Source organism: Blennius ocellaris (assembly GCF_963422515.1).
Source record: "Blennius ocellaris genome assembly, chromosome: 1".
Lineage (NCBI taxonomy): Eukaryota > Metazoa > Chordata > Actinopteri > Blenniiformes > Blenniidae > Blennius > Blennius ocellaris.
The window spans coordinates 21,903,190-21,918,779 of NC_137650.1; the positions used below are offsets into that span (position 1 = coordinate 21,903,190).

The 15,590-nt window shown below is 44.2% G+C and overlaps 1 protein-coding gene across 1 annotated transcript; it reads left to right on the plus strand.

Annotated features, from left to right (window-relative positions):
• The first annotated feature begins 2,293 nt into the window (after positions 1 to 2,293).
• On the plus strand, positions 2,294 to 12,614 carry kif7 (kinesin family member 7). The gene is made up of 20 exons (XM_080499686.1): positions 2,294 to 2,341; positions 3,918 to 4,310; positions 4,405 to 4,602; positions 4,720 to 5,119; positions 5,232 to 5,579; positions 6,473 to 6,665; positions 6,745 to 6,900; positions 7,086 to 7,238; positions 7,350 to 7,495; positions 7,645 to 7,769; positions 8,091 to 8,231; positions 8,331 to 8,536; positions 8,698 to 8,895; positions 9,139 to 9,264; positions 9,498 to 9,674; positions 9,770 to 9,985; positions 10,138 to 10,344; positions 10,603 to 10,801; positions 10,927 to 11,088; positions 11,905 to 12,614. The coding sequence occupies exons 2-20, from the start codon at positions 3,980 to 3,982 to the stop codon at positions 12,297 to 12,299; spliced, it is 4,077 nt and encodes a 1,358-aa protein (XP_080355812.1). The 5' UTR covers positions 2,294 to 2,341; positions 3,918 to 3,979; the 3' UTR covers positions 12,300 to 12,614.
• The last annotated feature ends 2,976 nt before the right edge of the window (positions 12,615 to 15,590 follow it).

A 15,590-nucleotide genomic window follows, 5' to 3' on the forward strand; every position in this document is an offset into this window, starting at 1 on the left:
CATGCCAAAAGTTGGACGTCCGAAAATAACACTTTGCGCAAAGTTACTATTTACCTTTCGGTAAGGTTATTTGTTGAGTAATTGGGTGCAGTTTCAAAACATGATATACAAAAATTTTTTTAGAACATAAAAGCGACAAAATAAAACAGTGAATGGTGAAATAGAGATAGAATGATCATAATATGACCCTAATGAAGCAAGGATTTCACTATGACCGTAATTCGATAAAGTTGGTCATTTGTTGTCAACACTTTCAAACATTATGACCCATGGTGAGCAAACCTGGTAAAGCAAAAACACATACACTTTAATTACAGGGAGAGGTTTTTGAGTCGAAAGGAAAATCGGCTCATCCGCGTCATTTTTTGAATCATTACAGTGATTTTGATGTTTATATTCAATGACTAAAACTGACTCCTATACTATTTCAGTCATCGCGATTGCTTTGTATCATTTGTAAAACATTAAATGCATGAAGTATTCAGTGCAATTGCCGAAAAACTGCTGCAGGACGGCAGGAACAAGGTTGTGAGTCAGTATTTCATTCACGCTTCAAACCAATCAGTGTGTAAGAGAGTTTCCTGTCTCATTTTGTCTCCGTGTGTGTGTGTGTGTGTGTGTGTGTGTGTGTGTGTGTGTGTGTGTGTGTGTGTGTGTGTGTGTGTGTGTGTGTGTGTGTGTGTGTGTGTGTGTGTGTGTGTGTGTGTGTGTGTGCGTGTGTCACAGTCACCTAAGATTTATATGGTTCCTGCCTGTCATGACGAGATGGATGGTAGATTATGTCATGGAGGGTCATGGATGAAGCAGATGTGTCTGGCAGGTATTTGAACAGGAGAGACGGAGACCTCTGGTGGATGGACGAGGTGACTCGGTGTAAAAGCCAGTCAAACTAAATGTAAAGCTTTTCACTAAGATACAAGTGTTAACAGCTGTTATGATGGATAGGCAGTATGAAGCATAACTGCTCAGGGGCCAGTTAGATGCGAGTAATTTGAAAAGTCTACAAATCTTTATAGATGTCATGTACAACTAGTACAGCCATGTCGTCTGATCTCTTGATACACTTATTATGCGCATCAGAGCTTCTATCAAAATAGTTTCGCACCGACAATACATTATGTCCTAGATATATGTGTTTCAATCACATAATTTATATATTTACCCCTGACTGGTTTCTTTTTGTCACGATTCCCTCTCAAAAATAAAAACTGAAAAGTCATGCTTGGAAAAGTTGGAAAAGTGCTGCTTTTAAAATTCTGAAGAGGTTTGTCACACACTTGAAAAACCACAGCGAGACTTGGTTGTAGCCTGAGCTGTCTTTAATAATGGCAAAAAGCGATGGCATGACAAATGAATCATAAAAAAAACAAGATTGATGACCCACCTCAAGGTGTTTTTACTTTTTATTGGCTCACTGTATGTGTCTTTGCCAGAAGATATTGATAAGTGTGCTATCAGCCAGAAACAAGGACAAGATGTATATTAACACCGTATGTATAAGGGTGTGTTCCCTGAAGACATAAAATATTCCCTGAGATGGATGAAGTGCACTGTTTGTGTATTCCTTGACTAAAAAGTACATGAGATAGAATAGAATAGACTTGTTTTCTCTGAAATTACTGTGGTTCAGTATTTTTTTTTAAATAATGTATAGAATAGAATAGAATAGAATAGAATAGAATAGAATAGAATAGAATAGAACCTTTATTGTCATTGTACCAAGTACAACAACATGTAAAATTCCCAACCCATCTGTGCATCAAGAAAAGCAAGCAAATAAAAGTTGCATCAAAATCAGAATAGAATAGAATAGAATAGAATAGAATAGAATAGAATAGAATAATTTATTAGATCATCCTGGGAGGAAATATTGAGCATTTCTAGGTCATGGCGAAACAAGCAACAGTGCAAATTGTTTTATTGCTGCCTCTTGGCAGAAATACAAAGGTGGTAAAAAAAATGTGTGTGTGTGTGTGTGTGTGTGTGTGTGTGTGTGTGTGTGTGTGTGTGTGTGTGTGTGTGTGTGTGTGTGTGTGTGTGTGTGTGTGTGTGTGTGTGTGTGTTGCACATATGCATCAATATCTAAAATCTAAAATTGTTATAGTCTCAGTGTCACATTAGGAGCTCCTCCAGTCATCTTTGAGTAAATTGAATAGATATTTGTGAGCCCAATCCTATATCACTCTTTTATCTTATTATCACTCATTTCACTCTCTTTTCTCTCTCTCTCTGGGAGAGAAAGAGAGAGAGAGAGAGAGAGAGAGAGAGAGAGAGAGAGAGAGAGAGAGAGCCTCCAGGCTTTAACATCCAGGCTGCTCGGTCTCTCCTCTGCCTCGGTAAAGTAAGTTCTGTCCACCGTAAAGTAAAGTGGTCGTAGTTTTGTAAGCGGCCGGCTGGCCGTGGACCTTTCTGTGTGATACTTTATTCCTCTCCCTCTCTTTCTCTCTCTTTTTGAGACTTTATCCAGACTTTATCCAGACTTTATCCAGAATCATCCTCATGGGTTCGCAGCCCGGGCTAACGTTTAGCCTTTAGCTCAAAGTTCCTTGTGGGGAAACCAGCAGGGCTGTTTGGAGGGTTTGACGAACTCTGCTGTGGTGGAACGCGGAGATAAACGTGTAAAAAGCTGAAGAGATTTGGTGTGTTTGTGAAGGACAGAGTTCCATAACGCGTTTACTTCTTCTTACTCGAACCTAAACAATGGCGAGCTAACTGCTAACTCGGTGAAAACATCTCGTCTCCGCCGAGTCACTGGAGATGATGATGATGATGATGGTGATGATGATGATGATGACCTCTGGAAGGAAAGTTTCTCACTTTTAATCGCCGCTGGTTCATCAGCTTTAACGGGGAAAATGATAAAGTTCCCTGTCGTCTCTGCCGTAGCAGCCTTTAAACTGGGCTGATCTGATGCTAAAGGTGAGGTGAACACACGTTACAAGTAACGCAGCAGTAACTACCTTTATCATGATGCCCCGAACCAGTTTCACTACTTTTTATTTGTTTACATTGCAATTTCTGATCAGTTGAGCCACACCGAACTAATAACACACACGTGGTTTATGGCAGGACTGTCAATCTGAGACGTCCCACACTAAATAGATTGGCTTTTATCGAACATTGCAATGCATTATTTATGCATGATTTAAAGGAAAAGCCTGCACACTGTGTCAGTAATCCTGCATCAGGATGTGGATTCCTGCTTGTCTCAGGTCGGATTATGGAGAGTTCTTCAGCAAGACTTGCAGGCCTGCTGTTTCAGTGGAAACAACTCCTCAAAACATCCCTTACTATATACATCCTTCCATCCATCCTGTACTGCTACTATGTTTTGCCGCTCGTATGTGTTTTGTTGGTTCTATTAAATCCCATGAATCGCCTGTGGTTCTTCGACGTGAAAACTCCTGTAATAATTATAACAGCATTGATAATGTGATTTGAAGGCGGGGCAGCTGACAGCTCTTCACATTGACTCTATTTTCATGGATCTTTCTACACCTAAGGCACTGAGTGAAACAACGTGTTGTGATCAAGTGGCCCAATACAGTTATTCGTGGCTGTCTACAGACAATTCATAGACTACAAATTACAGCTACTGTCTCTGGTTGTGTTTGGGAGATCTCAGTAAAATATATATGTGTTTAATAGCTTGAGGCAAGATGACAGAGCAGAACATTTCAGACCATGAAATTTGGATTGTTTGGACTGAGCTTCATGGGACTATGTCATTGTTGATGTGTTTGTATCTAACTATGAGGTTTCAAGTGCAATTACGTTTCCACAGTTTGAGCGTTGTTGGCTTTTAAAACGGCATCTAAAAGATATCTGACGTGTGCTTGAGCAGTGGTTTGTTAAAGTTGTATTTTGTTTGTTTTTCCTGCGATATCTATAAACAAATAATTTTTCAAATTTCTTAGAAATTCCAAAGATGATCACTACACCGCAGCGGCGTACCGAGGGGTCGTCACCGTGAGAGGAAATGTCTGCCAAAGTGCCCGGTTGCCAAGGGAAAGGGGAGGATTCTGCCGTGCAAGTGGCTGTACGAGTGCGTCCTCTGCTGCCCAAAGAGCTGCTGCACTGCCACGAGAGTTGCATCACCGTGGACCCGGAGCTGCACAGGGTCACGCTGGGCCACGACCGACACTTTGTTTGCGACTTCTTATTCGAGGAAACCAGCTGTCAGGAGGATGTTTATTCCGTTTCCGTTCAGCCGCTCATCGATGCCTTTTTCCAAGGGTTCAACGCTACAGTCTTTGCTTATGGGCAGACAGGCTCAGGCAAGACTTATACTATTGGAGAAGCTAATATATGTAAGTTATTTTCTTTTTTTTTTATAGTGGCAAAGTGTTTTGTTTTAATAGCACCACCCGTGTTTAAAACTTTACAATGTTGTGGTGTTTTTAGGCTCCTTCAGGGACGAGGAGCAGGGAATTATCCCGAGGGCCGTTGCAGATGTCTTCAAGCTGCTGGATGAAAACGACCTCACAGACTTTTCTGTGCGAGTCTCCTACCTGGAGGTCTACAAAGAGGAGTTCAAGGACTTACTGGAAGTAGAGACGGCGAGTAAAGACATTCACATCCGGGAGGATAAAGGCAACATTGGTATTGAATCTATTGCTTTATAAGCATGTCACAATAGCCTTATATGAAATACTGAGCAACATTTTCTTGTGTGAAATGTTACTATTGATCTTATTTTTTGTCTCCATGACTCCATAGTGTTGTGTGGTGTGAAGGAGTGTGAAGTGGAGGGTCTGGATGAGGTGCTGAGCCTGCTCGAGTCTGGAAACACAGCCAGACACACTGGTTCGACCCAAATGAATCCAAACTCCAGCCGCTCACACACCATTTTCACCTTGTACATGGACCAGCGGCGGGGAAGCTCCCGTCTTTGCGGGGGCGGCACAAACTCTGGACCGCAAATGCTGTCCTCCAAGTTCCACTTTGTTGACCTGGCAGGGTCTGAGCGCATCTTAAAGACTGGGAACACTGGAGAGCGACTAAAAGAGAGCATTCAGATTAACAGCGGTCTTCTGGCTCTGGGAAACGTCATCGGGGCTCTGGGGGACCCCAAGAGGAAAGGCTCTCACATACCCTACAGAGATTCTAAAATCACCAGGTATTAACGACTGAAATCGGACTTCAGCGAATCATACGAGCAAAATATTGTTTGAAATATATTAGTGTGGTTTAACGCGTATTGATTATTGATCTCCCCTCTTCTTCACCAGGATACTAAAAGATTCTTTGGGGGGAAACTCAAAAACACTGATGATCGCCTGTATCAGCCCGTCTTCTTCAGACTTTGACGAGAGTCTGAACACACTGAACTACGCCACGAGAGCAAGAAACATCCAGAACAAAGCGACGGTCAACTGCAAGCGTGAGCCAGATCGCGTGGAAGGCCTGGAGCAACAAATCAAGGCCCTTCGCAGAGCCCTGGAGAATCGCCAGCGCTCCGAGACCCGCATCATCGCTCACGGTGACCCGCACAGGAGGCCACGGCTCGGCGAAGGGGAGATCAGCCGACTGCAAGTCCAGAGCGCTCACTACCGCACGTGCACGGACTCCGCGTACAGGTGAGCGCACACTGCCTGACTGATCTGCACTCCGCAGTGTTATAAACACGTCTCACATATTCTCGACCTCACATTCCTATGGTTTGAACAATATTTCATTTTTCATTTTATTATTTATTTCATTCATTTGAAACGATGCAACAACAGCAGTTCATATGAATGAAAAGGAGCAGAAAGAAGTAAAACTTATAAGGTCTGCCCCTTATCGACACAAAATCATTTACAGTTCCAGTTCAGTTCATTTGAGGTGTCACATGCAGCCGTCTTTTTCCAAAACATCAAACACAAAGTAAATAAATAAGGTTGATCTGCTACTCCGCAGTGTCTTATTTCTGCAACATTGATAATACGACAAGTTTCTTAAACACATCAATGGATTTAGAAGTTTTAATTTTACAATCAAGACTGTTCCACAGACTGACTCCTTCGACTGAGGAACATTTTTCCATTACGGCCGATTGAAACCTGGGTTTTGTAAAAACCTCAGTTCCTTTCAGTTCATATCTACTTTTTCTCTTGGCGAATCTATTTTGCAATTTGTTCGGTAAAATTTCCAGATGAGCTTTAAACATGGTTTTTAGAAGGTTATACTCCACTAAATCTTTAAATTCCAGTGTTTTTAGTTGTCTAAATAAAGGATTAGTATGGTCTCTGTAACCACTTCCACTAGCGACTCTAATCGCTCTTTTCTGTAGACGAAAAATTGGATTATGTTTGCAATGATAAAACAGTGAGAAATGTCATGTCAAAGTAAAGGTTTTGACGGCACCTCCATCAGGGATATGATCGAACGACTTTGCTTCAATCCGTCTCCTTTGAATGTCGAATACGTTTTCATCCCAATCCGACGTTCTCTGAAGCAGCGAAGTTATTCCGTCGCTTGTGTCCCACAGGTTGCTGCGGGAGCTGCAGAGCGAAGGCACTCTGACTGCCGAGCAGAGCTCGAGAGCGAAGGAGTGGCTGTGCTCTGTGGAGGAGGAGCGCAGCGGGCTGACCACGGCATCGGGACCCGACAGCGGGATTGAGAACAGCTCGCTGGAGGACAGTGTTGCACTGAGGAGAGCGCGGCCTTTTGTAAGGAACCAGGTATGCCTGTCCTCTCCCACTGTCTTACAAACTATTAATACAGTGATGAAAGTATTATTAACCACGACCTGTTATGTAGGACTCAGACGCCGTGGAAGAAAGGTGGACCCATGACCACGACGGAGAGAAAGAAGAGACTATTGCGCACCTTCAAGCGCAGATCCAGCGGCTGGAGAGCGAAAACACGGACTTTTTAGCGGCGTTGGAGGACGCCATGGAGCAATACAAGCAGCAGGTCAGACACAGCTTCACTGTAATTATGGGCATCTTTTTGAACAGTGTTTCACCAATTAGCTATGGTGTCTCATGTGTATTTATGCTTTGCTTATTCGGTAATAAATTGGGGTTTTTTCAATGTGGTTTTAATACTCTGTTGTATTGGCTGATGTCTTGATGACTTTCTGGTTTCCTGCTTCCCAGAGTGATAAGCTGCAGGAACAGCAGGACCTGATAGTGGACCTGCAGTATCAGATATCCACTCCGGGGTTGATGGGTTTGGGCCTGCGGTTGCGGCCGCACACAGCCCCTATGGGCTCAATGCAGCACTGTCAGAATGAAGGAACATTCAAACAGGTATCCAGCCATCACAGCTGTTTGAACGTTTGTTTTTGGAAACAACTGAAAAAGTGATATTTCCATGTTGTCAAGTTGTCTTGATGTACGCGATCGTTTGTGTGGTTACAGGTCTGTCCGGTAGCTCTTCATGGTAATGGGCCCTATGGCGATCAGAATGGGAGATTTTATGACGCGCTGGAGATCTCGGCGGGCATTGAGATGCATTATAAGGAAAAGGAGGGTAGTCATCCCAGCCTCAACCAGGAGAGATGCAGGTATGTTGTTTTCTCGACAAATCACAACATGCACACTGAAGCTGAAAAGAGACTTGATGGAAATGCTGCTCCCTCTACTGGTGAACATTGGGAGCACGAGTGCTCTTGTGCGTGACGTTTCTCAACTGTAGTGTTTGTGATTCTCTCAGGCAGGTGAATCTGACCTGGAACAAGCGAGACATGCAGTCAGGAGGACCAGCAGCTGGTGGAAGAGGTCAGGCAGTATCTCAACTGCCTGAGCGTGCACAGCACCTGTGTTTAGCCAGAAAAGCATGTAAGTCTAACTTTCTCACCAAGAGGTCCAAAACTGAATTGGTCATACATTGAATGATATGACCGTCATATTACTTGTGATCTCGTAGCTTCAAGTTAATTGTCGACTCCTAAAACCTTTTGTTTTGCACTGTCCTTGCTGGTTGGGATTTCCATTCCATGTGTTTGCATTACTGCTGCTTCATTCGCAAGTAGAGGTGGAGTTTGATATCATTGATCTGCGTTGGCACACAGTAGATCGCAGAATAGTTTCCTTGAAGCTCCGTCCCAGACTTCAATATCCAGGCCCTCACAAGCTTTTTGTGTACTCATTGAAATACAGCCAACTCCAGTACGGGGGAAAGTCTGAAAAGCTTCGAAGGCGTCTCAGAGCGGGGACTTCTTCAGGCACAGCAGAAAATCAGGGAGCTGTCTGTCACCATTCGCATGAAAGAAGAACTCATCAAAGAGCTGGTCAAAACAGGTACAACTTTCAAACTTGAATAACCTGCCAATGCTGCTGCATCTTTATTGGGTAAACTTCATCTTTTGCTTTCTCATAAATGAACTGCAATTCGTTTAGGTAAGGATGCACAAGCTTTGAACAAGCAGTACAGCCATAAGATCACGGCCCTGGAGAGTGAAGCCATGCAGGCTCGACAGGAGCTGCAGGAGGCCCAACGACAGCTGCAGGATCTCGAAAGGCAAGAGAGAGAAATCAGCACAACAGACAAAACCAGGGCGCAGGAATGTCGCAGGAAGATTGCCGCTGCTCAGAGCAAAGTCCAGGTTTGACCGACCATCTATTCAGTATAATGCATTGTAATACATTAGTAACAAACAGGTCACGCGTGTATTATGTATTGCGGCAAAGATGCTAATTTAACTCAGGTTCTCGACTACATTTTTCATCTCAAACATGTGTCCTTGCGTCAATACTTCAATCTTAGGTATTAAGACAGCGTCAGAGGGATACCGCTCGTCTCGCCAACCTTCCTGTCCAGAGCGAACGTCGTGTGTTGGAGCTGGAGCGAAGTGTCCAGTCGATGAGGCAGCAACAGGAGCAGCTGCAGCGTCGACTGCGTCAGGAAAGCCAGCAGAAACGACGCCTGGAGACGGAGATGCAGCGCAGAATACACCGAGTCAAGGTACTGCTGTGAAGCATCGGTGTTTTATAACCAGAGAAATATTGTCACTCATAAAAACATCGCGAAATTGTTTTCGTGAAATCCTTTAGTTTAACTAATGCTGCAATTTTTATTGCAAACATTTTAACTGGGAGTTCTTGTTTTGTGATGGAGGTAAAGATTCAGTAGATTCTGTTTATGTTGAATAAAGGGTCGTTTTTGTCACGGAACTGATTCAAATCTTCTTTTTGTGCCACACTGAAGGAACTGGAGATAAAAAATGAGCAGCAGCAGAAGATTCTGAGGATAAAGACCGAGGAGATTGCGGCCTTTCAGAGGCAGCGACGCAGCGGCAGTAACGGCTCCGTCATCTCATTAGAAGAGCAACAGGTGTGACAGGAGCTGCTCCGAGTTTTTACTTCAGTCTTCTTGACGTGACGAACTGTTGTATTGCAAATCTGATGTTTGGATCTGAGCTTGTGACTCAAGAAAAACATCTTTTTTTTTTTTAATGAGCCTATAAGACTGGAATCCTGACTTGAAGCCAGATTTGTGTATTATTCTTTATATTTCTGACTTTTTTTAATATCTGCTATAATGCTTTTGGTTCTCGGCTGGAGCAGAAGATCGAAGAACAGAAGCGCTGGCTGGATGAGGAAATGGAGCGGGTGCTGGGACAGAGGAGAGGACTGGATGATCTGGAAGGAGAGCTGACGAAACGCGAGACGATCCTCGCCAAGAAGGAAGCCTTGCTGCAGGAACGCAGTGGCCTGGAGACCAAGAGGCTCCGCTCTAGTCAGGTACTCACCGACACAGGGAACGGGCTGAAACTTACTTTTAACAGGACAGTCCCAATCGAACGCTCCAATCTGCAACTTCCCTTATTCCTCTCCAGGCATTAAGTAAAGATCTGATGACACTAACTGGGCGCATTGAGTCACTCGAGCATGAGCTGAGTGAGAGAAATGGCCTCCTGCGCAGCAGCAGTGCTCAAGACTCTCAGCAGATCCGTCAAGAGATCTCCAACCTTCGCCAGGAGAAAGATTCGCTGCTCAAGCAGCGAGTCGAGCTGGATGACAAGCTGCGGCAGGGCAACCTGCTCTCGCCTGAGGTCAGTTGTGAGATTCCCGCACCTTGACGCGAGTCAAGTCTGTGCACAAATTGCACTTTGTTCAGAGAACAAAGTTTTTTTAACAAATATGCTACGCGCACGTTGTGTGCATGTCTGGATCCTCGTGAAACCCATCTGTCCGTCTCGTTCAGGAGGAGCGGACCCTCTTCCAACTGGACGAGGCGATTGAAGCTCTGGACGCAGCTATTGAGTACAAAAATGAGGCCATCACTCAGAGGCAGCGGCAACTGAGAGCCTCCGCCAGCATGCTGTCACAGTGGGAGATGAATCTCATGGCCAAGCTCAGTTACCTTTCTGCATCTGAGACCAGAGCTCTGCTGTGCAAGTACTTCGACAAGGTTTGTTAACATTTGACACAAGATTGACCTTTTGTTTACCGTGTTCCAATCTCATTATAGAATGCCATATGGCTCCCCTTTGATAAGTTAGTTTGTTGGACACGCAGTGTAATTTAAAACGGAATCAGACAAAATTGTCATCGCTGATAAAAAATGCCAGCACCTTTTCATCGGAGGCCGTTCAGTGTAAAGGCAGTAAGACGCCGTGTGTGATACGAGATTTTGTTTTTGAGCCTAACGTCTGTTTATGTTCTACAGGTGGTGTCTCTGCGCGAGGAGGAGCGTAAGCTGCAACTGGCCCTGGCTGAGTTGGAGATGCAGCTCGATGAGCAGCAGAAGCTGGTGCAGTGGCTGGAAAACGCCCTCGATCGTACACAACTGGACACGGATCGCCGGCTCACGCAGCAGCAGAAAGAACACGAGAGGAGTGTCCAGCTCCTCCTGCAGCAGTGTCGAGGTGAGAATCACCTTCTTTATAAGAATAAACATCTGTCTCGCCTTAAAAAAAAAAAACTGGTTTTCCTCTTGACAATATAAATGTCCCAAAATATTCATAACTGTATTGATATCTCATCTCACCAGAACAAATGGACGAGGGCCTGGCGGGAAGGCAGCGGCACTATGAAGGATGGATCCAGAACCTCAGCAAGGAGCTCAACCACTACAAGGCGGCCAACCTGGAGCTGACCAGCAAACTGAGGGAACTCTGTAGTTCAGCAAGTCAACCCAAAGAGCTTCATAAAGGTAACAGTATAGCTGGATCAACGTCTGTTGTCATTATTCTACGATTGATTAACATTGTGTTTGTCTGTGCAACAATATAGCGTCAACCCAACAAAGATATCTTATGAAGCCATGCATTGTGGTGAAAACTAGACCCTCGTCGACCATTGATGTTTAAGTCCAACTTATCTACCTGGTTGGACTCTGGGTTGCCTTAATGACACTGAATTCACAAAATGCTGGCAGCATTCTTCAGACGTCCATATTGGTACAATAGCTTTTCCTACTGTATTTGCTGGCTGAATGTCCGTGATGCTCCTCTGACTTTATAAACAAGATGGAATTCTTGTTCATACAGCAGCTATTCACTGAAAATGCTCGCTTATTCCGCTGCTCTGTGTAAAATTTAGAGACGTGTGTGAACTTTTTTTTTTTTTTTTTTCTTCAAAAAAACACAGATCAACCAATCTGGCACCTAAAACTATTCATAATCATTTCGGTCAACTCCCCCCCCCCCCATTCTGATCCTCAATTTGAACTTCAGCTGGTCGCCTTGACTGCGTCTTAATTGGGAAGGTTGCTGCCATTTGATTGGCTGATATTTGAGGAAAGAACAGATGAGGTCATTGAGCTGATTTTGTGGGTCAGTGAGTGCATTTTGTCTTCTTTGTAAGTTTCACACATCTTGATCCCAAACCTGAATCTCTGTGGATGCTATGCCGGGTCCATTTTGGCCCCACTGGCTTCATGTTTAACACTCGGTCTGCTGATGAATTGTTGTAGTTGAAAATGTGGTTTCCGACTGTCTCTGACTGTCTCTGACTGACCCGCTTTCAGTTTCGTCGTCCGAAGCCAAATCTGCGAACCTCGGCAGCACGGAAAAGCTTCCCCGCTGCCCAGAGGACAGCGCAGCAGGCAGAGGAGCAGGGCAGCCGGACAAACCCTCCAAGTCTCGGGAGGAAATGCGGGAGCTGGTGAACACCCCTCTCCCATCCACGTGGAGGCGCTCTTCTCTCCCCACCGAGGAGCCCGCAGTCATGGAGGAGCTGTGGCTTCACGAAGCTGGTGAGAATCCAGTCAACCGGGTGGTACAAACTGGTCTGGGGTCCTGGGGCGGGCCTCCAGCCCCGCCTGTGGTTAAATCTCGCCGAGAGTCCCGCCGCTCCAGCCTGAACGTGGGACCTCTGGCCTCGAACAACACATTGATTGACGTGCGGAAGAATCCCGTCTGAAAAATATACGAGAGTGACCAAGGACACTTTGCATGGACTTCGTTCCATGCTTTTTGACTAAAGTTGTATCGGTCCTGATTATTTGTATTTCATTTTGTTTTCTCGTCATGTTTTCTAAAAATGTTTATTATTTTTTTTATTTTATTTTTTTTATAATAAGCACTTTTGACAAAGGTAAAGTTTATGTTCTCTTTTTATACCGATTGTGGACACACAGTCCAAATCTATTGCAGCATTACAAGGGCCTCTAGAAATCTAATCATGTAGCCTTGACATTTCACAGTATTTTGCATTAAAACAATTTTTTTTCACTGTCGTGGTGGTTTGTGTTTTTATTTTTCATCAATTTAATTTAGATAACAAATTCTCGGGCATGTGTTTAGCTCATTACTGAGATGAAAGAGTGGGTGAGTGGTTACGGAGTTAATGTAGATCATGAGCGTTACAGTGGTGTAGTGATTCACACTCATAACAAGAACATCCTCCAAGTTCAGGTCAGGTTTGGGGGAAAGTTTGCATGTTTCCCTTTGTTCATGCTGGGGTTTTCTATCGGTATCTAACATTTACTCCCACAGTCCATAAACATACATTTGTTTATAAATTGCCCTTGTTTGTGATTGTGTGTTGGCAACTCCTGAGTTTAAGAGGTATAGCAGTTTTTTTTGTTGTTTTAAGAATAAGAGTACATTTAATTCACAAAACTGTTATTTTTTAGCATCTACAAAGTATCAATTAACAATTCAATTCCTGATTATTTTATTTATAATCTCGCAGCATAGAGTTCAGATCAGAGAAAGTATGACCGGTGAGCGAGTGGCTTGGTGGTGAAGTGGTTCGAACCATCACTTCAAAACAAGAACAGCTGAGTTTCGGTATAGAGGTTTGCATTTACTTCCTATGCTGTTTATACTTTTGAGTTGCAGGTTTTCTCCAAACTGGCTAAGGCTTCTGTTTTCCAGCGTCACTTGTCGAGATGAAGCAGGATGGAAGCTAATAGAACACAATCTGAACACCAGGTGGCGGTATAACATCGGCACGAGACATGCCTTTGAAACAACCGCACCAATTGACTGTACAATTTGAATACAGTGTAAAATATCAGCCTATTTGGGTATAAACGTGTGTGGTTGTTTCTTATATTTACTGAGTATTTATTTACGATTCTGGAACAATGATAGTGATAATTTTTTATAGTTTAGAGTTTCATTCTACATAGAGGGAAGACGTGCAGTGTTCAGCATCCGATATGTTAGAGCAGGTCAGGCACTTAGAACTATCAGATATATGAATATTTGTAACAAGATGGTAATGGAGTTTGTCTATAGGTTTGTGATTGTCACAACTATGGTAGAATGCAAAAGCAGACTCGGAGGTCCAGTTTTAGAGAGTTTATTGACAAAAGATGCACTGACAACGGCGAACCCAAGGTGGAGGGAACTCCAACTTTGGAGCCCAGAGTCAAAAACTGGCACTCAAAGGAGGTAGGTCTGGTGGAGGACACGGAAAGGGAGTTGTGTGCAGATTCCAGCCCTTGAGCCAGCCTCTCCGAATGCCCATTGGTCTGGGGATGGTAACCAGAGGAGAAACTCACCAGCACCCCCACCAGCTTGCAGATAGTCCCTCCAGAACTTGGAGATGAATTATGGTCCCCTATCTCATCTCACATCAACTGGGAGGAAAAAAACATGATTCCGAATGGTCTCCACCATTTCTTTGGGAGTGGGGAGTTTAGGGTTTGCTATAAAGAGAACCGTTTTAGAAAAATGTTACCTCTGGACATTTGCAAACCAGTGACAAAACAGACAGGGGGGGCACATCAGGAGACCAGGAACTGGACGATGGGATGTCTTACGCTGGGCACAGACAGGGCAGGCAGCCATGTACTTGTGGACATCTCTTTCATTAGACCAAGGAAGATATGACAGTTAAAGCGATGTGTTGAAGTGCTCACCTGGCCTGTCTGCTGTTCTGCAGGTATTCCAGATTCTTGTGATGGGACCAGACGACGAAGAGGAGTTTGGCCCCCTCAGGCCAAGTGACGCTACTCTCCCAGTGCCACCTTCACGACCAAAAATGTTCCGTTTCAGACACCGTGGTTCTTCTCCTCCGAGGACAGTTCTCTGGAGAGGGGCATGCTGGGGTGGACTCTATTGTCCTATTTGCTCTGCTCAGACAGTGTCTTCCTCAAAGGGTCAAAGTGTCTGCCTGAATAATAAATTGTTGCTCAGGATCAGGAACCATCACGACCGGAGCTGCTGTGAAGAGGCTCAAAATATGAAACCTAATTTTACATTTCTCAATTGTTCACTGGTTGGCTGACATCATAATGCCTAACAAATGAACAAATGAAGAGAGGAGTATGTTATATGGTGAATGTGTGATTAGGTTTGGCTGAACTGATGGTTCCAAGCGTCACCCCATCCTGTTGGTCAGTTAAAATTCTGGCTACAGGCTGAAGACCAGTGTTTGTGAGCACTGATGCCTTTTATGTTGAATGTTGAGCGTATATGGGATACATGATGTATTGAAAAGTAGATGCTATCATATCAGTTGCAATGTAACCAAGACACTTGACCGTCAAAACATGTGTGTCCAGCCCCAACCTGTCCATTTGAGCAGCTGATGTTTGTAAAATAACTACAATAAAACTCAGGGGTTCTCCTTGTGTGGAAGGATGAGTCCCTTCATAGAGCATGTGGTCTATCCACATTAGTTTATAAAATATATTTTACTTGTGTTTATTACACCTACAACAAATACCGTCTTAAAATAAACGTGTTTTATTATGACATTGTTCATAATTACCCTCATTGAAATGTTTTGTTTTTTTAAAATCAGGATTTCTTCTTGGGGAAGAATGGGAACAAATATTTGCTTAGTTTAAAAAAGCAACAAGAATAAGTCTTTATGTTTTGCCTTGTTTGATAAGACGTCCTATTATATCTTACTGTTAGATGTCATTTCTCACAGGCAGGGTTCAAACAATGTGGTTTTTGTGCATGCCCTCCATCGCACACACGCGCGCGCGCGCGCACTGAGGCTGTTTTGCCATTGGATTTCAGCAATTTACCGTCCTCCTGACGTCAGTGAGTAGGAGGAAGCGTTGAGAAACAAGAGGCAGCGAGGAGGTGAGAGGAGACCACTGGAGTGTCTGTCAGGGGGACGCCTCGCATCGCATCCCGAGGACCGCAGGATAGACGCGCGCGTTTGGAGACGCCGGCTTGACCCCCGCGCGGACGGAGCTCCTCCTGATCCTGGATACAAAAACTGCACTGAGCCGGATCCAGCCGC

Coding starts and splice junctions, on each gene's coding strand:
- kif7 (XM_080499686.1), top strand. CDS start 3,980: ATGTCTGCCAAAGTGCCCGGTTGCCAAGGGAAAGGGGAGGATTCTGCC. Junction 5,580..6,472: donor TGCACGGACTCCGCGTACAG/GTGAGCGCACAC, acceptor TGTGTCCCACAG/GTTGCTGCGGGAGCTGCAGA. Junction 11,089..11,904: donor ACCCAAAGAGCTTCATAAAG/GTAACAGTATAG, acceptor ACCCGCTTTCAG/TTTCGTCGTCCGAAGCCAAA.